At 33.6% G+C, this 25,580-nt stretch overlaps 2 protein-coding genes across 7 annotated transcripts; one reads left to right on the top strand and one right to left on the bottom strand.

Moving 5' to 3' along the window:
• Nucleotides 1-5,298: 5,298 nt before the first annotated feature.
• On the top strand, nucleotides 5,299-9,461 carry LOC119634005 (U2 small nuclear ribonucleoprotein auxiliary factor 35 kDa subunit-related protein 1). Of its 6 annotated transcripts, none has more exons than XM_038027905.1 (6): nucleotides 5,299-5,378; nucleotides 5,906-6,106; nucleotides 6,171-6,897; nucleotides 6,954-7,057; nucleotides 7,169-7,328; nucleotides 7,390-9,461. In XM_038027905.1, the coding sequence occupies exons 2-6, from the start codon at nucleotides 5,938-5,940 to the stop codon at nucleotides 7,799-7,801; spliced, it is 1,572 nt and encodes a 523-aa protein (XP_037883833.1). In that variant the 5' UTR covers nucleotides 5,299-5,378; nucleotides 5,906-5,937; the 3' UTR covers nucleotides 7,802-9,461. The 6 variants fall into 6 exon arrangements, 5 of the variants coding, with proteins under 5 accessions (XP_037883833.1, XP_037883832.1, XP_037883831.1 ...); XM_038027904.1 differs by lacking the exon at nucleotides 5,299-5,378 and adding an exon at nucleotides 5,501-5,568; XM_038027903.1 differs by lacking the exon at nucleotides 5,299-5,378 and adding an exon at nucleotides 5,577-5,718.
• Nucleotides 9,462-10,135: 674 nt separating this feature from the next.
• On the bottom strand, nucleotides 10,136-24,638 carry LOC119633366. Its single transcript, XM_038026887.1, has 3 exons — nucleotides 24,429-24,638; nucleotides 17,836-17,983; nucleotides 10,136-10,754 (listed from the first exon to the last, which is right to left on the bottom strand). Exons 2-3 carry the CDS (start codon nucleotides 17,981-17,983, stop codon nucleotides 10,192-10,194), a joined length of 711 nt encoding a protein of 236 aa, XP_037882815.1. The 5' UTR covers nucleotides 24,429-24,638; the 3' UTR covers nucleotides 10,136-10,191.
• Between the last annotated feature and the right edge of the window lie 942 nt (nucleotides 24,639-25,580).

Here is a 25,580-nt window from a genome sequence, read left to right as displayed (position 1 = left end):
ATCCGGCGCTATCTTCTTGTCATTTTCTTCACTCAAGAGCGTATCTTCTTGTTCGTCTGTATTAATTAAAATTCTATGATCTAATGATTCTTCGTTTTCTATTTTATGCACAAATCATTGTAAATTTCACGGTACAGAAATATGTATAACGTGGAAAATCTCCGCGTTACATGGGGGAAATGAAATTACGTAATATGAAAACGCGTTATAAGAGTACCTTGTTATAGAGGGGATTACTGTATTAAAAACGCATTGATTTCATTAATAATTGAGTTTATGAGAAAGCCAAGTAACTGCTAGTATTACTGATAAACATTGGCGATTAACGATTAATAAAAGGATCAGCAATTGTTGTGCGACTGTGTAATGCACTCCCATGAAGACGATGTTACTCATGAATCTGGTGTGCAAACCGCTACTAATCCTTGGCAAGAGTTAATTGTAACTGTAAATAATCTATAAAATAAAATTTTAAGTTTAACTGTTAAATGAAAATATTTTTCTTCTTCATATTCAAGTTGTGATCGTTGCAACAATTTGAATGTGAAAAAACATAGACGCCATTATCGCTAACATCTGCTATAGAACGACATTGACTGTGAAGATGTGCACTTAAAAAACTGGATGAACTTGAGTTTTTTTTTTTTTTTTTATTGTATTTTACTTGGTTAATTAAAACAAAAACGTATTTTTAAATTGACCTTTTTTTTCTGTAAAAAGTTGTACAAAAATGAATTATATTGAATGCAATAACAAACGCTTTTCATCATCAATACATTTAATATGAAATTATTTTACTGGTTTAGATTTAGAATTGTATTTATACTGGTTACGCAATTTGTAATGTAATTAAGATTAATGGCAATCTCTTTAGATTATACGTTTGAAAAGTCAAGACAAAAAGACTTAAGATGCAAACTTGGAAATGATATCACATACACATAGCACAAGCTATGGTCATTCATTACAATCGTTACAAACTGAATGACTTATAAAACTCAAGGTCATTATTACTTTTTGAATTTTCATAATTAAAAATTATTTATTAGGCAATAAAACGTTAACGGGTGAGATCTTAAGCGTTACATTAAAATTAAATTCCTTAAAAAAACTACAACAACAATTATTATATATTGTCTGTCAAAAGTCAAATGCCAAGTGTACCGTTACCGTTTACCTTTCCAAACATCATAAAAAATTAATTTACTGCTTGCCCAATACGTGGAACATAAAGTCATCACTTGTCCACAAAAGAAAAAAAATAAATAAATAAATAAAGACAAAATTATCATAACACCAAGTGTTTAATAAAATGCGAGATTAAAGCCGCGATGCGCCTTAAATATCAATTGCATCGTGTAAGATGAATATGAATGTGTCCAGTAAGCGAATTTAATTCAAATTAATTGATCCATTGAGACTGCTGCCAGTTAATTGCAACGTATAGCAAAAGAAATAAATACTCATAAGTTCATTGAATTCATTGAATATGTGGTACATGTGAACACACATTCATTATGTTATAACATATTTTATGGATTTAAAGAAACAGGGTGTTGCAATAGCCATAAATGTCAAGCAAACAAAAACAAGAAAGATTTGCTAATGTTAAGTTTTTGTTTTGCCGACGGCTTTTGTTAAGTTGGTCCGTTAGATAATGTTATTTTACAGAGTTGGTCCGTTAAATAATGTTATTTTACAGAGTTGGTCCATTAGATAATGTTATTTTACAGAGTTGGACCCTTCTGGTCTGGTAAGTTGCGCGTTTAACATAGCTGATTGGCGTTAACATTTAAGTTGTTAAGTTGGGCTTTTAACCATTTATTTATTATAAGCGACTCTGTGCTTTACCTTTCAACAGGGAATTAAGCGAGGGCGTTGTTTAATTTGATAATAAAAATTGTGGCAGTCTAATTTTAGGCTAACTTGTAAAATTATTATTATTATTATTATTATTGTAAATTTAGCCAGAGAATAAATTCTTTTCTCTTAAAGCCAATATTTTGTTGACTGGAGCAATGACATTCATAAGCGAACGATAAATAGAAGTGAAGACAATAAAAAAATATCTCTTGTGGGTTATCAAAGAAGATATACACCGCGAAGAGTAGAGATAATTGCAGGTTCGTCGATGGCGCATAATTCACGCTTAAAAATCTTACTATAAAATTTTATTAAACAGTCTTAAACAGTCTTAAGCACTTGTAAGCACATTGAAAAAATAGCGGAATTAGCATCTGCGCGCATATGAAGTCGGCAAGAAATGAAGAACAAAAACTCTTATATTGAAGAAAAACTAAAATCAGATTCAGAACTAAAATTGATGATAAACATATTTAGAAGAAGAAGCATAGATTATCGAGCTTCGATTTTGTTCAATGGTGCGTTAAGCGAAGGCAGATTAAAGTAGGCCCATAGCTTGTCATATGAAATTCGAAATTATTCTCTGAATCGATCCGTCCATGTATCTAATGAGAAAACCTGTACTGTTGAGTTCAATCTATTTGCGATATGTGGTACGATCTCTGTCAGGTTTCAGCTCAAGACAAAAACCCTATTGGAAATGGACTAAATCGGACCATTTTTACGATCATTTCCGATTAAAAAAACTATGGCAAAAAAGGACTTGTATGACAAAAAACAAGAGGAAGAATTGTAAAAATTATATGAGCAAGTGGAAGAAGAAGTGATGAAAAGATGGTGGGGGAAAAATTATATAACTTGAATTAATTAGGGAATTAAGAAGAACCATAATAGAAAAAATTGGAAAATGTCCATAATAAATAAATAAATAAACGTTTTATTTCCATGCTTTACCCAAGCATAAGTTTTTATGCTCGGACATGAAAGGGGACTTTTCCGATACCAATTCAAATATGTCTGGTGGTGGTCCCATATTTAAGAGTTTAGCTTTTAAAACCACATTTTCCAACGGGAATCGCAACATTTCCAGCAATAACTCAAACCTCGTAGTACGAAAGGTGTACTAAACGATAAACACGACCCGTCATAACATGCTCAGCACGTCCTGCTGACAGCAATTAGCATGAGAGGCTCAATGCAATTGCAATGATGTGAAATTCCTGGTCGGATCAGTAGAGAGTGATTTCGGTAAGCAAAAGCAATGTCTTCGGGAAAAATGTAAATTAAATTTACTTTGAAAAAGTTTTTATAATGAAAAATCTAATATTATTCCATGATTATAGGGAAAAAATTGTTCTAATCTCATATGCAGATAGAGTTATTTATTAAACGATTCTCATTGAAAATGTGTTTGGAAACGAACATAAAAATACTTTATCATAATCTTGATAAATCTTGATTTAAATTTAGATTCAGATCATAAAAATCGTTTGCTTTAAAGGAACCTTTGCAGGTTGCTGGTCGATCGCAGGATCGATCGCAGAATCGTGTTGGGCAGGATCGCTATGCAACAAATTTGAACGTTGAATGTGTACAACAATGTGTAATTGAAGGACCGGATTGGGAAAATTTCATCTAGTATTTGCATCCTCTCCTTTGTACGTTTGCCTTTACCTCAGATATCGTGTAAACGCAGACTCACAATGATAATTTCACTCATTTCATCCCAAGCTGATTTCAGCTGTCTGGTTTCAAGTGAAGCGATAGAGGGGTAGATGAAAATGAAAAAAAAAAAAAAAACATTTTTGAAATAGTGCTACTTGTGTTGTCTTTTGTCAACCGCCAATTCGAGAAGATTTTCAAAAACTGCTTGATTAATTGTGATTGCAATGAGCGGGTCTGAAATCCACCTCGATTCCCAGGTTTTATTTGTTCACCAGCAAGCAAATCCGGATGTCTTGTTAGAATCAACCAAAATTGGCTCCTTCCACCTTAGATCACGTGATATATTTTTTGGTCTGAATTTATAACGATACAGAATTAATTAAATGTCTAAAGTGCCTACATAACGACGTGCGTAGGCATTTCCTTCTGTTTAGGATTTATTCTCCTTACCGACTGAAGTCTCAAATCGTTATGACTCGAGTTTGTTGCGTTGAAAAGAAGACCGGGATCCAAAGCAACCATTTTTGTAAGTGTGATCGCATTTACTGCGAGCCCACAGAAGATAAAGCTGTATTAACACAGATGTTTGGTCAAAATTGCGTCGTAATAATAACTTCCAATACAATTTTTATGGTTCTCTTATCCCGTTACGGCGCAATACAATGGTGGTGGATATACACGATCCGGCTCCAATATATGTGGGCTTAATTTTAATAGTCACACATCCGATAAATGAAAGAAATTCAAAAAACATGTATATTAAAAAGGTGATATCTAATCTAATAGACTATTTCTTTGCAATGATATTCGTGTCCTTAAAAGCGCGATTAAGTTGTAGTCTATGCATAGCATAGCGTGCATCTACGGAACTAAGCATTAAGTTACGCCCTTTAACTTCGCAAATGAAACAATTGAATCCATTCTTTTATTAGTGACGCTTTTGGCCGAATATACTTCGGCAGTTAAAAGAGTGCTAATCTTGGCGGAAGAAGCCAAGCAGATCAGGAATGTAAAACATATATTCACTCACTCAACAACGTGGCGAACCTGCCCTGCTTACTTATTTCAGTATAACATACTAATTACGAATGACACAGTCTATCTGTCTGGCTTTTATCAGACATGGAGTTGACATTTTAACTGCAATGATGCTGATGATGGATTAAATAGTTTGCTAATGTGTAATAAGAAAGGTGCTAAAGTGGCTCGCAAGCATTTTTTGTAAAATATAATTTCATAAGATAGCAAATATGTGTGGGAAATATTTGAAATTTCGCGATATTGCATTATATGATAATTCTTTTGCTATAATTTTAGTTTAGCATAATTGAATTATCAAATATATGTTTGTGGCAGATGTCACAGTTGCAAAAGAACTGTTCTGATACGTACATTTAAGAGTTCGGTTTGTGGCTTGCATAAATGCAGAAAGACAGGGACCTAAATTGTTAATTACAACCCTGTTTTGAGGAAATTGCAAAATTTTACCTACAAATTGCATTGCCACAACTTAGAAAAATTTGTTTTGTTATATCGTCGTATATGCGAGCAAGTGAATATGTTCAACTAAAATAATATTAGTCGGTTTTTTATACTTTCAAGCCGAACATACTAAGAAGAAGATGGCAACGTATTACGTTCTTTATGTAAATGAGCAGAAAATTTAGATACTGTTTTGTTTAATTTGATAATAAAAAAAAAATTATGGCGGTCTATCTTTCGGCTAAGTTGTAAAATTAAATAAGTTTAGTTCGCGTATTTTCATAGTCATTTCGCATATTTCATAATTCATTTCAGCTAAGCAATTTCCCCAAATAACTTAAAAAACCAGTATTGTTGTAAAACTTTAGGTGTGTATTTGGTGTGGTAGAGCTAGTACCGCAATCTGCTTTGACATTACAGATGCGTTTGATAATTTTTACGACCTATACATGATGATATATGATTATATAATATTTTTTTAATTCGCTTAATCCTTCTATATGTGCGTGTGGCCGCTGGGTACTAAGCATGCGTAACATCGAGTCGCAATACAAATCGGTATAATCGACAACAACAGTAAACTTAAAATAAAATCTCACATTACTAATATTATCAACTCATAAGATAAATTTTCAGCTGTTTGCTAAAAAACAGCGAACAGGAAAATTTTTTAATCATTTTCAGTTCCTGTGCAATTTAAGTGAAGAGGTGTTTATACAAATAGTAAAACTTTAATTCAGCTTTTTTCTGCTGATTTTTAATCCATAATAAAGGCTGGTATTATTTCATTTTCAATAAAACATAATAGAAAGTCGGAGAGACAGATAATAATATATATAATCCTTCTTAGTAGATATCTGTTGAAAACTATGAACATTTCTTTGGTTTTATATAGGATACTTTTTGTTGTGAGAAAGCCCAAAGAAAATGTCGGGCGATGTTTCCATAAACACTTTGCGGTTAACTGTTCATGGTAATGACTTACCTAATAGTGATGTTGGCACTAGAAGAACTTGGCGTAAGATGGTTAAAAAGTTACAACGCAAGAAGCGAAGGCAAAAGCAAGCCAAAGAGCGTGATAGGTTATTGGAAATTGGTAAATTTGTTAAATAAATATGAGTATAAAGGTATGTGAATATCTAAATAAATTTGCTTTGTAGAGAATTTGCAGAAGCAAAATGATCCCATACAAAAAAGCCGTCTAGAACAGCAAGAAGAGGTGGAAATGATGCAACTTCAAAAAGAAGAGAAGGAGCATGAAGAGCAGGAAGAAGCCTGGTTGAGAAGAGAACTTTTAGCTCAGCAACGGTTCAGACAACTAGAGAAACTGCAAAAGGCTCAAGAGGCAGCCCACGAAGCTCTGCGTTTACAGAGAGAAGCTGATTTGCAAAAACGCGAACAAGCGCTTCTATTGAAGAAGGCTGCAGAAGAACGTTTAATTAAATCACTGAATAAAGAATTTGAGGACACAATGCGTGTAATGGATGACTACTTAACTGAGACGATAATAAAAACTCCCCCCAAACTCAAGGTTCTTATAGAAACCGCTCCGGATAGGAGGATGTGTGAATTCTTTGAAAGGACCAATTGTTGTCGTTACGGTCTTTGTTGTAATTTCAATCACAAAAGGCCTTTACTGGCAAAAATTATCATAATAAGAAATTTTTTTAGTCATCCACTACTTAGGCAAACAGAAAATCCAGAGTATTTCAACGCTGATGAACAATTGGAGTTTAACGAGGATGACTTAAAAAAAACTTATAAAGAATTTTGCGACGATGTTTGGCCGGAGATAGAAAAGTTTGGCGAGATACTAAATTTCAGAGTCACTCGTAATGTGCAAGACCATTTGAGGGGTCACACATTTGTAGAATATAAAAACAAGAGGTATTATTATAAAAGACCAATCATATCTCTTAACCGAAAAAGGTTTAACATTATAGAGACGCATTAAAAGCCTTTGTTAATCTGCAAGGACGATATTACGCTTGCCGACGCTTATGTGTAGAATTCTCCAATATTCGGCATTGGCGTATGGCGGTCTGTGGTAGGCAATCGGTATCCTTTTCCTATTACAAAAGCGTGGAATTTCTCTATTTTAATTTTTAAATTTATATGCAATGCTTCCTTAACCAAATTTTCACTAAACTCCTTTAAGGTTTATCTTTGGCACATAAATGCTCTAAAGGTCCGCAATGTAATTATTTGCATTTGTTTCAAAATCCAGGCAACAAATACAATCAGACTATAGAGCCTATGGTAAGAACACCGAATGTGGTTCCAAATCTCAATAAAGTAGAGATAACGCCTTTATTAAGGTTAGCTTAGATTACGAGTTACAGAATAATAAATTACTGATCTATTGAATTTCTTTTACAGTTGGAAAGACATAGAAACGAAAAGTGTTTATGCGGAAAGATGTAGAAATTGGCGATGGTCAGAGAGCCCGGAGATAGAAGTAGAGGCGAAGAAATGTTGCGGAGGCAATGGCATCAGTCACAAAAGCGAAAACCTTTCAAAACCAATTAAGGAAAAACATAAAAGTAGCAAAAGTGACAGGAAGGAGACTAGTAAATCGTCAAAGACCAAACATAAAAGACGAGAAAGGAGCAGAAGCAGACGTGAAAGCCGTAATAAATATACCCTGCCAAAAAGTGAACTACCTCACAGAAAATGGAACAAAGCGAAAAGCTCTGGTAGAGAAACTTCTAAAACCTTAGAGAAACAGCCGTCAAAGAGAAAGAGTAACATAAGTAAAAGTCATCATAAATCAAGAAGTGAAGAGAAGTAGTCGTGAAAGCAGTAAAATGAAAAGAATACGATTAAATATATCCCGCTATTATTATTATTGCCCGAAGCAATGAGAAGAGTAATTTGCAGCTCTTCAAAAGGTGGTAATTGCCTTATGTATTATACAAAATAGTGACGAACATGTTACATGTTGAAATTTTTATTAATTTCTTTTACTCTCCCAGTTTCAAGCTAGATAAAATGTTTCTAATAGTTCGACATATTTCGATAGTAAGAGATATGTTAAGTTGCAGGCTTCAGCAGATGCCAGCTGCTTTTATAGTTTTATCTTTTTTCTTAATGTTTCATTTAAATTTGCGCATTTTTTTTTAAATGGCGATCATCGTTCAATGCGCTCTGTCAGTTGGGTTAAATCTGGCGACAATAAGTTTGCTGTCGCTGAGAGCAAATTTGCCTTAGTATTGAGTATAAACCAAGCAAGTTGCCACAAATCTCTTTCTTAGAGTTGTGTTTGTAAAAAAGCAGCTGTTAGAAAATCAGTTATTAATTCAAAAATTTTAAAAAAATTAAAAAGGAAGGTTGTCCTAAATTACATTTGTGAATTGTGAAAAAAAAATAATTAAAAGTAAATACAATTTTTTTTTTTAAATATCGAGCTAAATTGAGCAATGTTGACGGAAGCGTAAATTTTCAGCACAATGTATCATAAGTTCCTTTTATGCTCGTTGATTGAAAGACGGAACAATGCGACCGCGACACAGAGGAAAGGATCGCAAAAAAAAAACGTTAGGCTTACCCTAATACAAGTATATCGCCATATAGGGTAAGCCAAGAACTATTGGAAAGAGTTTTCCCTCAAGTACAAACCGTCGGCACTAAAACTGTATGAATCGAAGAATGCACCGTGAACATAATGTCGTGGCTGGCACAAAACTGATTATGACTTTTTCCTCTTTAATAATATGGACTACCAAATTGAAGATTTGGTCAAAGAAGACTTAAGATCACTTGACCGGAACGGAGAAATTTTCTCCGGTTAAAGTTGTACGTCCGCGAGCTAGAGAAATGCCATGACTGCTTGGCAGACTTTACCAAACAAAATGACAACTTCTATTGTGACACGAACAGCATAAATGTCATTATCAATGAGAGGGATGATTTAATTTTCGCCAGTAAACAACTGAATGTGGATTTCCCAAAGGACGCGGTGTCCAACGCCTTCGGGAAAGCCTATCGAATTTTCTATTCCTGCATACGGGCACATATACTCGAAAAAAATATTGGAAAAAGGACACGGGCGACAATTGTGTCCAGATGCCTCTTCTTCACGCTCTCTCCTGCGAGAAGAGATAAAAGCATACCGTTAATCTATTATGTTATATACTATACGTACTATTATTAACTAATACTAAAATATAGGAGCAATCCGCAAAAAACATTACCCGCAAATGTAATTAAAAATATATGTAGTATTGTTATTATAATTATATGTATATATATTGCTATAAAATTTTAGTTTTAAATCAAGTTAAACAATAGACCCACGTGGGATGCCACCCGTGAGGAAGGTGTATGGGAATCTTAGTATGATTGGTTTCAAACACCTTTGGATTATCTTTTTTTCATTTCTCGGTAGATATTTGAATAACACCCCGAATAAAATTATTCAATTCAGAGGTATATGATAATGTCTCTTACAACTTCTTTTGCAAACGCTCTACATAACATAAGTAAGCCATGTCCTATCTTATTTCTTTTGCCACACTCAAGAACTTCAATGACTCGGGATTATTTACAAAGCATTCGTTGAGATGCGATTACTGTCAAGCTGCTTTTAATACAATGGATCCAGGAGAATTCATTTTCATACGCATGCGTCACTCCAATAATCCCTGGAGGGATAAAGGAATGTGCTGAAGACGTCATTTTCAGGTGATGTTTTCTGGCCTCGTTGGCCTTTATAAAGCAAGCATTAATGAGAGCTATAGTGCTTCGCGTAATAACCGAAGAATTGCATCTTGCACTAATCGTAACAAATCTTGTAGGTTAACAACACCTTTGCTTAATTCACTGAAGCAAATATTAATGGTTTTTACAGATTTTATTGATTTTCTTAAAAGTAATTTTTTCTTTTTAAATTTTGAAATTTTTTTAAAAATTTTCTAAAACGGAAAAATCATAGAAAGAAAAACAAATATTTTACAATAATATGAGATTTTTAGGTTGGCAGTTAGAGGACACGAAATAAAATACGTAAACTATACAGATAACAAATGTAGGGCAAAGGAAAGAGACGGGGGAGACGAAACAATACACACATCTATATATGTATGCACATATATTATTTTTTGGAAAAATTTTAAGTCTATTAAAAGTTTTTATAAACTAAAAACAAATTAAAAAAAAAAAAGAATTTTTGAACTTAGTAACTTAAAGACGAATACCCGGATTTGTAGCGGCTACATAGCGTAACAACTCATCGCTATCTTCGCATATGAAAGGTTTCTCATGATAACAGGCAACATCATGCCAAGCGATGCCATCATTATAGACATTATTCAATACTGATAAGCATTGTTCCTTTGTTTGATTGATATCATATTCGGCATTGTCGGGCTGTGGACGCTTCTTGTGACCAGTTTGAGACCAAGGATTATAACCCCATCCCTGAGGTAAGCGATTAGTAGCTTGAATTTTCTCACGCGTAGCAGACCAAAACCAACCGTAAAGGTGCTTAGGTTCTAAATCTGGACGATTTTCACAGCCATTAAAATCGCATATGCGGCCCGCTGTCCAAATATAGGGTACATCATTTTGCTGTATAACACGGAAAATTAAATTGTTTTTCTCTTGCGTCTCCAACGCCACCAAATCCATACAGTATTCACGGCAAATATTTCGAGCGTCTAACCAATCGACTTTCTTCGTAGCCAAAGCAGGAACATGACTGCTTAAAAACATATTCTTGCCTCGATAAGAAAATTCCTTGGGCCCTGAAAGAAAAAAAATCAAATAATTAAAATCGCACAACGATCTTAAGCGGGGAAGAAGTTGCTTAACTTTAGAAAACTACTACTACTCATCAACCATATTTATGTTTATGTGTCTATCTTAACGCATTCATTACATTTTTACATTTTCTTGCTTAATTAGAAATTCAGATGCAATGATCCCTTCCGCTTGAAATATGTACACGAAAATTACAATTGAGCAACGACGAAAAATGAGAAAAAATAAATAAAAACTTGTTTCTTTAGCCTGTTGGCCGGTTCCTACCTCTTAAAACATTATATTAATTGCATTCCCAACACAAACCGCAAATAATTATGTATAATGCCCAACCTCAACTTAACTCGGAGAAGCTGTGTCGTTGCGGTTTATGCGAATTGTCTACGCAAAGATGTGCTTAATGAAACGCAAGCAGTGTGCGTTTTTTTTTTTTTTTTTAAACTTATTTTCAAATAGAAAAACGAAATGAAATAATTTGAAATGGCTCGAAGTTTACTTATTATTTTTCATTAATTATTCGCACACACGTCACATACGGTTTTCTTCACCTAATTAGAAAAATAGTGAAATTGACATTTTTATAAAAACTTATTTCATCAGTTGACTGGTATATATAACGAGTATACTCCTCATGGAAACAAGTACAACATTTTTTATTACACGTCTTCATGATTCGTCTATCCCTCCTTTTCGGATTTCCTCATAATATTTTACCAAAATGAATGTGTATTCGATTTAATAATGCATTTTAGAAAATATTTTTGTCGTTTTGTCAAATCATTCCATTACAACCGAATTTCATATCATGAGTATGACGAGTATTGCCACGCAATTTAGATGCATATTTTTCTAAGTGCTCGATACGATTAACTGGTTAAATAAACAAACAAAAATTTCCATATTCTTAGTCGGTCCACTTTTTCTACATTTTTGCAGTCATTACCGAACGATGAGGGGTCTATTCATTTTGTCAAAATGTTTGCAACGCCTGGAACGAAGTATCAGAGATCCCGCACAGCATATATATTTTTAATTAACATCAAATTTTAAATCAATTTAAGTACGTCCGTCTGTCCGTCTGTTGTAAACAAACTCCTGGCCGCAAAAATGAAGCTATCCATTAAAAATTTGCGATAACCGTTGGAAGTTCTTGCACGCAGCTTGGTATTGGAAGTGGGGCAAATCAGGCGAAGGACACGTCCACAGCGCCAAGTAAGCCGAGAACTCGTCTTGTTTTCATAGGAAAGAAAACTTGTTTTTTTGCTCACTACTCATTCAGAAACTGTAGCAAGTAAATGTGGGCGATGCTGTAGCATTTGTGCACAAAAATGGATAAAATTGAACCAAGCCTACCCAATATTATATTGTGTCAAACATTAATTGTTCTTCCAATATCTTTATAACGCGCAGCGCCAAGCTTAAGAATCCCATAAAGTATATATATAAATTCTTAGCCAGTTTCAAATTTTGAATGCACCTAAACATTTCCGCCTGATCGTCCGTCCATCTGTCTCTTTGCGCAACTTTGTAGTAATTGTGGCAAACATTGTCCCATTAGCGGAAATGAAGATACTGCCTAAAAAGTTACAAAAGAATGTGGAATTGACCTAAACTTTTGAAAGGACACGCCTACAACGGCAACATGCCTATACGACAAAAACTTTTACTTTGAAAATAGAAGAAATCAGCTGCGCTCACACTGCATATTATAGAGAACGAAAATTTTGTTCTTTCACTTCTTTTAGCTTTTTTAGGATAACGTAGTTGGGTATAAAAGATTCGGTTCCGATCGAGTTTAACTTTCATACTTGCTTTAATATTTTCTTGTCTTCTTTTTTGCTTACTAGAGTATATTATTGCTAAGATCTGCGCAGAGACCCTAGTTAATTGGCTTCAGTTGCATATACTTCTTCTCTCTTTACAGTGCATAAAATTATTCTTATGTTTGTGTTAATTTAGGCCAAGGTGAACACATTTCGGTAACTTCTTCTTTACTTCACATCAATACAAAGCACCATAACAAAGAGATTTACAAGTTTAAAAATATAAACGCAGAATACAAGAACATAATCGACGTAATCGCATGTATAATAATCATAGTCGTTATGTTATGTTCATCAAGTAAAGAACAAATGATAATGAGTATGGGATTAGGGTCGAGTCTTTTATAAGTAAACAATTTATATCCTTGATATTAACATTAAACATTAAACATTAAAACATTAAAACATTACTCCGTGGAATGCCACCAGGAAGATTGTAAATGGCTGCCGTGTGGCAAACCAGAAGGAACAGATATCACTTCGGAATAAACAAATCTTTGTGTACGGCTAGATAAATGCGATCCAAATCATTTCACTATATGATGGGGTGATCGCATTCCTGTTAGCTTCAAAATAAGAAGATCATGAGTAACTCTGTCAAACGCCTTACGAAAATTTGTGAAAATAACGTTAGTTTAATGGCATTAAATAAAGCTTTAATTTAACTATACCAAGAATGTTCTAGTAGATCGGTTCTAACAGCCGTGTTGAGATCAGGAAACCACCGCGGCAACATAACAACGAAGCGACTCAAATAATTTTGTGTAAATGTGAATAAAAACAAAGATTGTAAAATTCTAGTTATTCCCATTGTTCCTCATAAATGGCTGAGAGCCACATCATAAGATTAGGGCTAAGTAAACATTTTTGCGGTTGCGTGGTCATGGACTTTAAAATTAAACTAACTGTTGGAAGATTTACCATCAAGGCATTATTATCTTATCCATCACTTGCGATATTTTCTTTTCACATCTGATAGCATGATGCTTAGTCTCACATACAACAGACTAGAATAGACTACCCATTGATAAAACCTCACCCAAAATATTGTAGACAGGTAGGAAAAGCTTTTGAGTAAGAACTTGGTTTTATCTAACTTTAATCCTACGATATGTTTTGAACTATAGTTATATCGTAAGTAAGTGAATTTAACTAAAATGAATGAGAAAAAGAGTGAGAATAGCCGGGAAGAACTCGTGGAATTGAGAATTAGAACAGCATTAATTAAGCGGATATAGCGGATATAGATGCAAGCTTGCCTTGCATTCTTTTTTGTACAATTTAAAGTTTTACAGTTGCTTACAGCACGTATTGTCGGGCAATTGCGTGAACTTTAACACTAGACAGACAATAAATAATAAAGATTTAATACTTTTGGATTATTCAACATAATAAATGAACTTTGGCTTGATTGACTTCGGTACTTTATCGTTGATTGTATGTAATTGGAGGCTGGCACAAACACACAAAAAAAAAAAATTTGCTAAATTATTTGGCTCGTTGAAGTCTTGATGAATGATACCGACATTTGCCGAGCTTGGCTAGAGTTTTCGAAATTATTATTGCTGGCGCTGTTGCTGTAAAAGGTGTAGAAATAGTTTATGTTTGTACACATTGGTACAACGCGTCAGACTCATTCTCTTTGAGTGAAGTTCGGTATTCGTTAGAGTAGCATTCGAAAGCGTTTTGTTGTTTTCAGAAATATTCCATCTCACTCTAGACGTAATTCTGAGTTTCTTAAGAAGATTACTTTAAGCTTTTAACTGTCATTGACCAGTGCCAGTACTCGTCGTATCTTGTATACCTAATTTTTGCGACACAGCTTTAGTACACAGTCGCGACAGTTGAGTGGTCAATAACGGAAGTCCCTTTCCAAAAGAGATAAGTGCTTTGCGGATGAATGATAAGCAAGTGAATGGGAAATTCTTGCGTTAGTCGAGGAAAAGGCTCGATTATCTTAAGGCTAGAGCTACAAATACGCTAGCAGCTCCATCGTTATAATTACTTATAGTTACTCATATACAAAGAAAAAAAAAAAAAAATGCCTTTATGTCGCTCGACAGACTACTGGAACTCGTCATTCTTTAGCACCACCTTTAGAACAACAAACCAGCAGGGGCCACAAAAATGCTGTTACTTGCTTCCGTCCTCCTCTATGTACGACTCTTCCTGATTATGGTCGTGCCTGCGCGTCTAGGGGATATCGTCTAAGCGGTTCCTCACATACAAAAGCAAAACGAAAAGTTTAACATATTCTCCCGATTGTTTAGAATGCGCAGCCTCATGCTCAATAAATTTTTCTTCTTGCATATTAAAGTTTAAGTGCGTTAATGCAAATATGTTCCGTTCTAACGCTAGCGGTTCGCGTTGTATTAAGCGACTGACGGGCAGTTACATCACGTAAAAGTTAGACCAAGAGGAGTTAAGTTAACTTTGGAAAATATTCGCAGTTAGTACGTAAGGCCAGAAAAACTTATTACATTATCTCTACAAACTTTTCGTATAACGTATTTAGTGTTAAAGTTCACAATTACACGATTACATAGAAGACATAACACACACACACACACACATTATGATCAAAGCACAAAAATTTACCCAACAAGCTGACTATAATAACTTGCATGTAATCACACATACACCACAGACAATACTTATACTTATATCCGCTTAATTAATGCTTGCTGTTGCTATTTTTAACAAAGTCGTTTATTTTAAAGATGATTATTTTTTCTGTTCAATTTTTCTGATTCATTTTAGTGCATTTCAATTTCAAACGAGAAGGCAAACTTGGCTCAGTTAGTGGCGAATTCTGAATACTATTCACGGCAAGGAAATCGGTCATAAGAAGATTATACATATGTTGTCGCTGTCTTTCCGGGATTATTTACACAATGAAATAATTTTCTTTGATGGAAATATTCTTAGAATTAGAAAAATTGTTTCCAACCTCTTTCGGATTGTTAACTAATCTGTCTAAGTTTGTCTCATTGGCGATTCATGCATTCAAAGAAGTTCGAATTGTATGTTGATCAAAAAGCAGCGAAGACTAAAAGCATATAGCAAGTTTATGACATCTAATGGATATTTCCGGGTGTTACAAGTAAAGTAAGAATTATTAAATATAATCATAGTCCTAGTGGTAGACATTAAAAATGAGTATAAAGAAAAACAAACCGGTTACATAGAAACTGAAAGCTGGTTGTGGCCTAAAAACTATGCCTAATGTTGATAAGTATTGACTGAGCTCTAGCTGCAATTACTTGATATTTTTTTTTATTTTTTTTTTTTTTTGATAATTATTTTCGATTTTTGTTTGCCGGTTCACTTAAAGCTAAATAGCAACTGTTCACCTAATTAAAATTCTAAATTTATAATAAGCAATTGCTAAGTTTTCGTTTTAAATTAATTCCTGTATTTATGCATTTTGCTGACGACCGGTTTTTGTTATTCACGTTTTCATTTTTGGCATAAATTAGTAATTTTGATGAAAAATTTTTAAATTCTTTTAATGACATAATAAACATTTTACATAAACGTTAGAAAAGGCCAACAAAGTCAATCTTCTAACCTGAAGGCAATAATCATTTCATTAATCACGATTAGAAAAACTAAAACAAAAAAAACTCTCCTATGAAAGTAAACAAAGTTATGCATCGGTTCAAGCGAGAAACACTAATTCGTCCAAACTAAGCGGGTTGAGAGAGAAATTTGGAGCTATTAAAAAGGGGTTTTACAATGGCTTTAAAATAACTAATAAGATCTCAGTTCAAATTTCGTTATTAATCCATGACCAGTAGAAGATATTCTGCATTTAAAGGAACCATGTTAAAGGTTGATGTAAAGTAATAGGCACATGTTATATTCACATGCACGTATCCCTCTTATTGTTACAGCAATTATTGGAAATTTTTAAATTTGCAAAGGGCATTGAAATTTCAAATACCTTAGTAAAGGTTTCCATTTTCGATTACCGATGCATGCATGAATCATAAAAGATATTAAATATGTAAAGGAATCGTTGAAAAGTTTACAGATAGGAATGACCTCAACCAACCCACTTACCCATTGTCGTAAGACCACCACATCATCTTTTCGAAATCGACTTGAAAGAAGGAGATCATCATTAGATTTGTTGCCTACCCCAAGATAATGTTAAATGGAATATTCGAAAGGGAAGATTAGGTCTGCATTAAATTTACTAAATGCCATCAAGCTAAGTATTTTCGTGTTCAACGCCAGGTCATAAGCTGATCTAACCCTGCCTGCTCGAACGCTTGTCGACCGTTGTTGGAAACTTGTCCTTTTACTCTTCCGGTATCAACGAAAATATTTTGTTGATCTAAGTTGACCTAGCTTTGTTTAGGCAGACCCCTAACAATCGATTCGCACTAGTATTTATCCTATTGCCTATAATATCCAAAACTCCCACGCAATTAAATTGAATGTGCTCTGACTTTTCGGTCTGCTTGTAAACGGTCGTTGGAACACCTATCAGTGTCAATATTCAAAAAATAACATTTGAAGATTATGGTTAACGAAACCGTTCGACACTTCAAAGGAGAGAGCGAGTGCAGTCAGTCAGACTTAATGGCAACTTTGACATTTTCTAATACATACTTGGCAACAATTCAGTACAAATAGGTATGTGAACTGTCAATGGAAAAGAAATTTTCCTCAACAAGTTGATGCACTCAAAAATTTACCGTAAAAGCTCAAGACGTTGGGTATCGAAGAACATGCGTTTTAAGGCATATATATATAAAAATATTCTCATTTATTATATAATCGATTCTTGATTGCAATTAACGTTGAATGTTTGTTCTTCTCAGTCTAAGCCTTGAGTATAAAGTGAAATTTACTTCAGCCTAAAATTCCAATTAAGTATTTATTATGCCTTACTTTACTTATTAAAAAAGTTTTTCTTTACAATTCTCAAATGCTTTTAATTTCACTATCAATCAAATGTTAAGACATAGACGAACTCGAATTTCATAAAGCGAAACAAATAATAATAAACACAGTGCTCACGTTTTCCTATACATTTTCACTTCTTTTGTATGCAGTAAGCAAGCGATGAATTGAAGTTAAGCTAAACAAAAAGCAAAATGAAAAAAAAAAAAAAAAAAAAAACTATTTATAGATGGATTTCCTAATAAAGGAAACAGAAATAGCGGCACGTAAAGCACAAAACTTATGGTTTGCAATGCTTTAGACGAACAAAATTTCATTGATAACTTACGGCTGGCACACTTGGCAGGAACGGGCAGCGATAGAAATCTACCGGGTTTTGTTGAGGTGGTGGTAGCGGTAGTTCTGGCTTGACTAATGGCAGGTTCAGCATATGAAACTGCTAAACAAATAGCAGCTAAAGCCAAAGTAAATCTCATCTGTAATATAATCAAAAAAAAAAAAAATAAGAAAAGAAAAATAGAAGAAAAGGCAAAAAGTAAACGAAAATTAGCTTAACTCGGAAAGGATGCAAAATCAATTCAAATTACTTATGATTGTAAATAATTAAAACATAATGGATTAAAATTTATAAAATATTGTTTTCAAAAGAATAGTAAAAAAAAAGAAAAACAACGCTTAAGATGTAAAGATCTTTTCAAAATTGAAAGGAAAATTAAACAAAAGAATCTTATACCGATATTCTTATTGGACGGTGGCGACAAGGGAGCATCGACCTGTCAAAGCATACGGAAAAAATGTTGGGGGAAAATATCTTTAGTTCTTAACGTGGTCTCGTTAGCGATCGATATTCGGTAGTTTCGATCCCTATGGGCATTCTTGAGTTCATCGTTGATGGCAGCTAACGCGTACGATATCCATCATTATCTGGCAAGCGTTTATTTATTTCTATAAACACTACAGAAGCCCCTATATCTTTATCTCTCTCGCTCTCTCTCTCTCTCTCTCTCTCTCTCTCTATCTCTTTTTTTCGTTCTTCCTTTATTTAAGGAAACAATTTAAACAAAAAAACGTGAACAGACATTGTTAACATCAAAATCGTAATCATTCATTCATTCATTCATTTATTCATTCATTCATTCGTTCGTTCGTTCGTTCGCTCATTGCTGACACAATTGCCAACGCTTGACCTCAGTACACTATGCTCTAATAATAATAATAAATCGTGCATGGGAGAGTGGTAGTAGTAGTAGTAGTTAGCAAAGAACGATAAGCGAAGCTTATCCATATAATGCAAAGTAGTTTAAGTTCAGTGAATTTTGATCGCAGAAGTGATTGATTAACAACATTTGTAATGAATAGTCGGACAAGTCAACCGTTCGTCAAGCTTCACCACAATGCAATTCAGTCCACTTATGGCTGCATTTCTTTGAGAAAACTAATAACGAGCATTAAGAAGTTGCCCATTCCTGGTGCGTAAAAATCACAACATATATGTATTTTATATTACGTGATGGGTAATTTCAGTGCGTAAAAGCGCGAAGCCTCTTGTAAAAAAAAAAAAGGAAAACAAAAACTCGTGCTTATGCGTTCGTATAGAAGTTTTTATGTCAAGGATAGCACTTGTATTACATATAAAAATGAAAACCGGTTGAAGCGCACTTATGTATGAGCCATGTAGTCTTTGCAATAACCTTAACAACAACAACAACAACAACAACAACAACAATGTTATCATCAACAACCATCACTTTATAAAACGACGAAAGATTGTTCAATCGCTTGTTAAAGTATTACGCGTCTCAACGAAAAAAGTCTTCAATTTTCTTTTATTTTTTGGAAAAAGCAACATAAACACAAAAATCTACTCTTGAAAATTACAAAACATCGACTAAAACAATTCTAAAAGTACACCGATATGGGCACAATAAGCTTTTAAAAAAAAAAAAAAAGAAAATTAAACGGACATGGCAGTTAGTAGCTTGTCGATGCTGAATCATACTAAAAGTGGTTAAGCGTTTTATCAATTAGAAAAATTAATATAAATCATAACAATCATATACCTAAATGATTCATTGATTACTAGTATAGAGAGAGAGAGAGAGAGAGAGGAAATCAGAGACAGACAGATTTTAATATTGCCGTCCGCTTAAGAGTCTCAGACAATTATGCTAAAGCTTTTCTAAGAAAACAATTTTTTTTTTTCTTATATTGTAAAAATGAGGCAGCAGGAGGTAACAGCTCCATATAATTCATATGAAGAACTAAAGTGAGATTTCTTCTACTATATTCTTATAATATTAAACTACTTGACATCATAATCCTTTCAAATTGACATCTGCAGCTAGTTGACATTCGTATTTGCTTTCGGAAACTTAGCCCGACTATGTCCGATGCCGTGGATAGCAAATTTTATTTACATTATTGTACCCTAAGCGTGGATTTGGAGTTTGAGTTAAGGCTGTCTTAGCTTCAAGCTCTAGTTCCCTCTCTTAGGCGGCGACAATTCACACCTTACCCGCTATCCAATATGTAAGCTAAAACCGAAACTTCGTGGCGCATCTAAGCTCCATAGATATTAAAAAAAAAACTATTGAGACATTTGATAAAATAATCAAAAAACAAATACATTTAAAAAAAAACGAACCACGATTCTAAGAAAAATCACTATATTATATAACATGATTTTGACTAAGTAGATAGCGCTTCCCTGGCTTTACGAAACAATTCGTGGTGCCTTAAGTGAATATGCTTTATTACAATCGGCGGCACGCAATTGGTCTACCGTTTCCGTCGGGGAGATTTCGATGCTAAAGGCGCGTCGCGCTCCGGTCGACCAAATCGTTAATAATGTCGCCCATTTCATCCTATGACATCAGCGCGATTTAAACACTCACGGAAGAATAGTTTAAGCCATTTTGATCATGTACGATAGTGAGTGTACGCGAATGTTTGAAAAGCGCAATAGTTCAAGCTGAATGAAATTTCACAGATCGCATTGCCGCCATCTAAGACAATACTTGGAGGTTGGCAACGTAATGAACTATGGATCTTGATTTGCTGCAACCTTACCAGACAATTGATTTCGTCTCTATCCTCAACAACCAAAGCGACTAACGCGCGAAGCTAAGCTCAAGCTTCCAGAATTGATGTATAGGAAAAGTGACGTTTCCTTCGCTTGGCATGAATTCAAAAAAACTTGGTTGAGAAGCTTTGATGTACCGAACCGTTCGACTACCATTTGTTTCGTTGTCGTAAATGATGTGAAGCTGCCTTCAAAAAAAGGTTTCTGATGATCTCTTGATTCAATCTTTCGCTCAGAAATTCTTTAATGATGGAACAATGATTTCCCTAAAATAATGACAAGAGGTTATCGATCAAACTGGCATACATACATTCATGCGCCTGGATAAAGTTCATGCAATACATAAGAAAAATGAACTTGAGTTTTGGTGAACAAATGCTATGAAGTCTTTCTAATATACAATCGCCAGCATGTAATACATATGCCGTTATACATGTAAATCCGTAGGCGGGCACAAAATATATATACATATATATATATATATGTATTGGTAGCTTATATATATACATCGGCAAGTTTTTTGCACCATAACTTCAAGGCCTTCGGATATAACCATTCTTAGGGGAATTGCTATTGACAAACGTTTGGTGGATATTAAAAGCACTGAGGTTTATATGGGTCTTATGCTATCGGTATTCCGAGTGATATTTCGAGACTAGCTACTAGTACTCTAGTTCCTAGTCTTCTGTGATTGTGCGAACACAAAAAAAAAAAATAAGGCTTTTCCCGATAAACTCGCTTGAGTTCTCTATGGCGACCCGACTGTCTGGAGGCAATTTTAAGAACGACGTAATCAGTTCATTGGCTTTTATCAGCCAAAGCATGGATGCGATATTGGTCTTATGGAAATTAATTCGCAGATTAGTGAAACGTGAAACCAGAATGAAATCTGAAATAAATCTGCGTAAGCAAACCGAAATAAATTTATATTCGCGGGTATAGAATCGTAGTGAGATATCATTTTTTCACAATTAATAAATTTTAAACGGCCGATAGCCTGTGTTGCTAGTGCTCAATGTTTTTTTTTAATCTAAGAATTCATTTCATTAGTCTAAAATTAAAATAATAATAATAATAATAATAAACGGTTTTAAAAAATAACTATAATCAAGATCATTCAATTCCTTGGTAAGGCAGCTTAGTCTTCCCATATCTCTCTACGTGAAACATTAAATAAAATGATTTTCGTTTATAAGAAGTGCACAACTGTCTGCGTTGGCTTACATCATTTTAGGCAATCGCATAGCACCATCAGCCACTGTAAAAAGAATTTAGATAGTTTTTCTTATCGAAACTTTCCTGAGGGAAAATGAGTTATTAAGAAGGCCTGAGCAACAAACTGAAATTTGAAGTCTAAGTTTAATTAAAGCGCAAATAGTTCTTTGTCTTAGTTAGCTTGTTTTTCATCAATAGCATGAAAAGTCCTGAATTACGGGTAACTTACAGTTTAGTCTTCCCTTGACCTACATATATATCTTTTTTGCTGCTCATGTACAAATTTATAAGTAATGAGGGAGACGCCATTAAAGTTTGAAGAAAAAATTCAGTCAACTGCAAGCACTATATATACAACCGGTTGGACGAGCCTGGACCCTTTCATGAAATGCACTGCCACTATTTAAGTAAGCGTCAGTACAAAACAACAAAAAAAAGAGCTCAAGTATATCACATTTACTCCTCATTTCCCTACGGCCTGGCTAAGAAACGTTTCCGGCGCTGATATTGAATTACATTTTTCTTTTTTTTATAAAATAAGTTTATTAATATTTTTTATTTCTTTTTATCATGGGGCGGTTTATGGCTCCCGATATCGAGTAAGCTCGACAGCTGTCCTTTATGGATTTGCTATTTTAAAATTATTTCTAAATATATATAATTTAGTTGTATGCGTTTGTCGACTTCTTCTTTTTTAAAAAAACACAAACCCAACTATCATAATTAACTAAGATTCGATAGAAGCAAAATCATCGAGATAATAATGTTAAAAAGAAAAAATAAAAAACTCATAAGGAACGGTCAGCAGAAGCAGATAAAACAACAAAAAAAAAAAAAGACAGATTATATAATGAAATAAACAACGTACACATGTGTAAACATGAGATCACACCCACTTTTCAAGTTTTCGTTGTTTTTCGTTTAAATTTTTTTTTTTTTTAATATTCATATATGAAGAAATCCATCCAACGTGTTACCGCACACGCATACCTCTCAGATTGCATCGTCGATCAATTATTTCTCATCATCAAATGTGACGTAAATACGGTCTTAAAGTAACTGACACTGGTTTATTGATTGAAGAAGTAAAAATTAATAAAAAAAAATGTGCTCATCGACCAATGATGGTTCAATTGCATGAAATGTGACGCGTGGAACTTTGCCTTTGAATCTCTTGGAAACACAAACTTGATTCATTTTTTTGAAGTATTAAGTAAATTTCGTAGTCTTTTACTTTATTTTATGCTAAAGGGAATTTAGTGGATTCCGTTAACGGTCTTGAGAATCGAAGCATTCACTATCACTGGCTCGAAACGGCTTTTCTCAACATTCCAAGCTTTGAACGAGGTATAAAGCCTTTAAATAACTCTCTTTCTACCGAAGAAGATATGCGATAAGGGATTTTACAACCTGAGATAATGGATTTCATTTGTGAAAACCGCAAAGTACTGTACAAACTGAGACGGACGAAGTTCGGTCAACATTCGTCTTCTCTTGAGACAGAGTCCTTTCGACAAAAAGTCGCCAAGGAACAAAACAATTTCAAACGCTTTACATACGCTTCCAGAGCTGCATGCGGTTATTTTAAAAGACACATCTGTGCCATCGTGAGCTATGGACGATAACATTTTGAAATATTTGAAATTTACGAATTTTTCTTTGGCTGCGGTTATGCTCCGGCTAGACATGTTGTCAAATCTAATTTGTGCGAAAATTTCTAATAAATTTTATCATATCGTGCAGGTTTGAAAATTCCAGCAGGTTGAAAATTTAATTGAACAGACACACATAACTAGTAGCAGTGCTCGTCTAGCAATCCAAGTTGTGCTCTTTTAACTACTAGAACAGAAGGAAAATATTCTCGTAGCAGCCGAGATGGATGTAAAATTGAATCCTTTAGAATACAAATTGTCCTGTTGTCCTCGTTATTTTCACATTGTTCCAGTTTCATGTTGAGTGTTTTATGCGATCAGCAATGCAAATATTCTCAGGAGCAGTAAGAAAATACCTTCGAGAAGATTGATTTACTTGAGACTTAACAGACGTTCAGTTTTAAATTTTTTCCTTTTTTTTAAATTTTTTGTAATCTTTTTATTACAAATTTTAAATAAATTAAAATATTTTGACACATTCAAAAAGTATTGCACATTATATCATTTAAAGAAAACACATAAAAAAAAGACCTTTGAAAGTCAAAAGACTTAAGCAACAAACTCATTTCGCACCACAAATGATTTTTAAATTCACTTTTAGTTCGAACATTAATAGTTTTCATTATATGCGTGTGACGGGATTGAATTTAGTTTTTTCATTTATTTTTTTAGTTTTGGGTTTTTTTTTCGTTTTTTTTTCTTTTTTTTAACTTTAGTCTTTTGGTTGAATTTATTTTTGGGAAATTTTCAAATGAGATAAACGTTTCGTAATAATCCACAGTAATCCATTTTGTTTTGTTAATTGCAGTAACAACAACAATAATAATAATAATAATAATGATAACAATAAGAACAACAACAACAATAATAATAATAATAATAGAAATCCATTAGTTATGTTTTGTTTGCATCCTTTACAAAGACCGCTCAGTTTTGTAGCTTCGGTTTCGCTTTTCCTTTTTCATTTCTTACCTTGGATTTCCAAACGTAATTACAACACACCGTTTAGGTATATGAGCAAAAAAAAAATTGTATAGAAAAGAAATATATATGAACGCAAGACACAAAAAAAAACTATCTCTTAAAACGTTTCGTTGGCAAACTACAAATGCGACCGCGTTTAGCGTACAACAACCAAACGCTAAAACCAGTGAACGAAAACAAAAGTCAATTGCGAAGCGCAAAGTGTTTTATAGCTATTTATAATGCTGCTCATACCAATACAAAAACCGATAACTCGCACACACATGCACATATACCATCTGTACAGCATGAAGCAGACACATCAATATCATTATTTCAAAAAAGAAAAAAAGCAAAAAAAAAGCAAAAAAAAACAAAAAAAAGAGTAGAAAAAAGCAATCACACGAATTTTGTTGTTGTTGCGGTTATATCTTAAAACAACATCCACACAGCACCCAGCACCCAGTAGTAGTCAGTTATTGAAAAGAAAACAAACATACACAAACACATGTACATACGCATGTGTAAATACTCATTCACAGCAACAACAAAAACAACAAAATAAAAAACCCATGAATCTTCTGCTTCTGCTTCTTATTTTGCCTAAAAGTATTTTCTAGATAAGTATGGCGTTGCTTTTTTTTTCTTTTTTTCCTTTTTCTATGGATGAGTTAGTATGTGTTATTTAATGGTAATCTTGAATACAATTAGCAACATCTAAAACAAAGATGATAATAAAGTCAATTCATTTTTAGTTTTTTACAGGTTTTTTTTTTTATTATTTTATTTGTTGTCGTTCTTTAGGTTTAATCATTATTCTCTTTAATTCTATAACTATAAAACCGATAATGTTTGTTTGTTTCTTGTAAAAGAAACAGAAAAAACATATAAATGTTAAAAAAAAAAAATGAAAAAATAACAAACAGTAATAACAACAAATATTAGCATCATTCTCTCGGTATAATTTTTTCATAGTGCTTTAATAAATATTCTCTAGTGCGGTTATGTATAGGATCAAAAAAACACATATACGCGCATGTACACACACTCACACGCACACACACACACACACACGCACACTCGTGTACTTTAAATTATTTAAAATAATTTTATAATAAATTTCAAATACTACTTACCTACCTACTACTACTCGTCTTTGAA

This window comes from Glossina fuscipes, unplaced genomic scaffold (assembly GCF_014805625.2).
Source record: "Glossina fuscipes isolate IAEA_lab_2018 unplaced genomic scaffold, Yale_Gfus_2 2, whole genome shotgun sequence".
In the NCBI taxonomy this organism is placed as follows: domain Eukaryota; kingdom Metazoa; phylum Arthropoda; class Insecta; order Diptera; family Glossinidae; genus Glossina; species Glossina fuscipes.
This window is presented reverse-complemented; position numbering and strand designations above follow the sequence as displayed.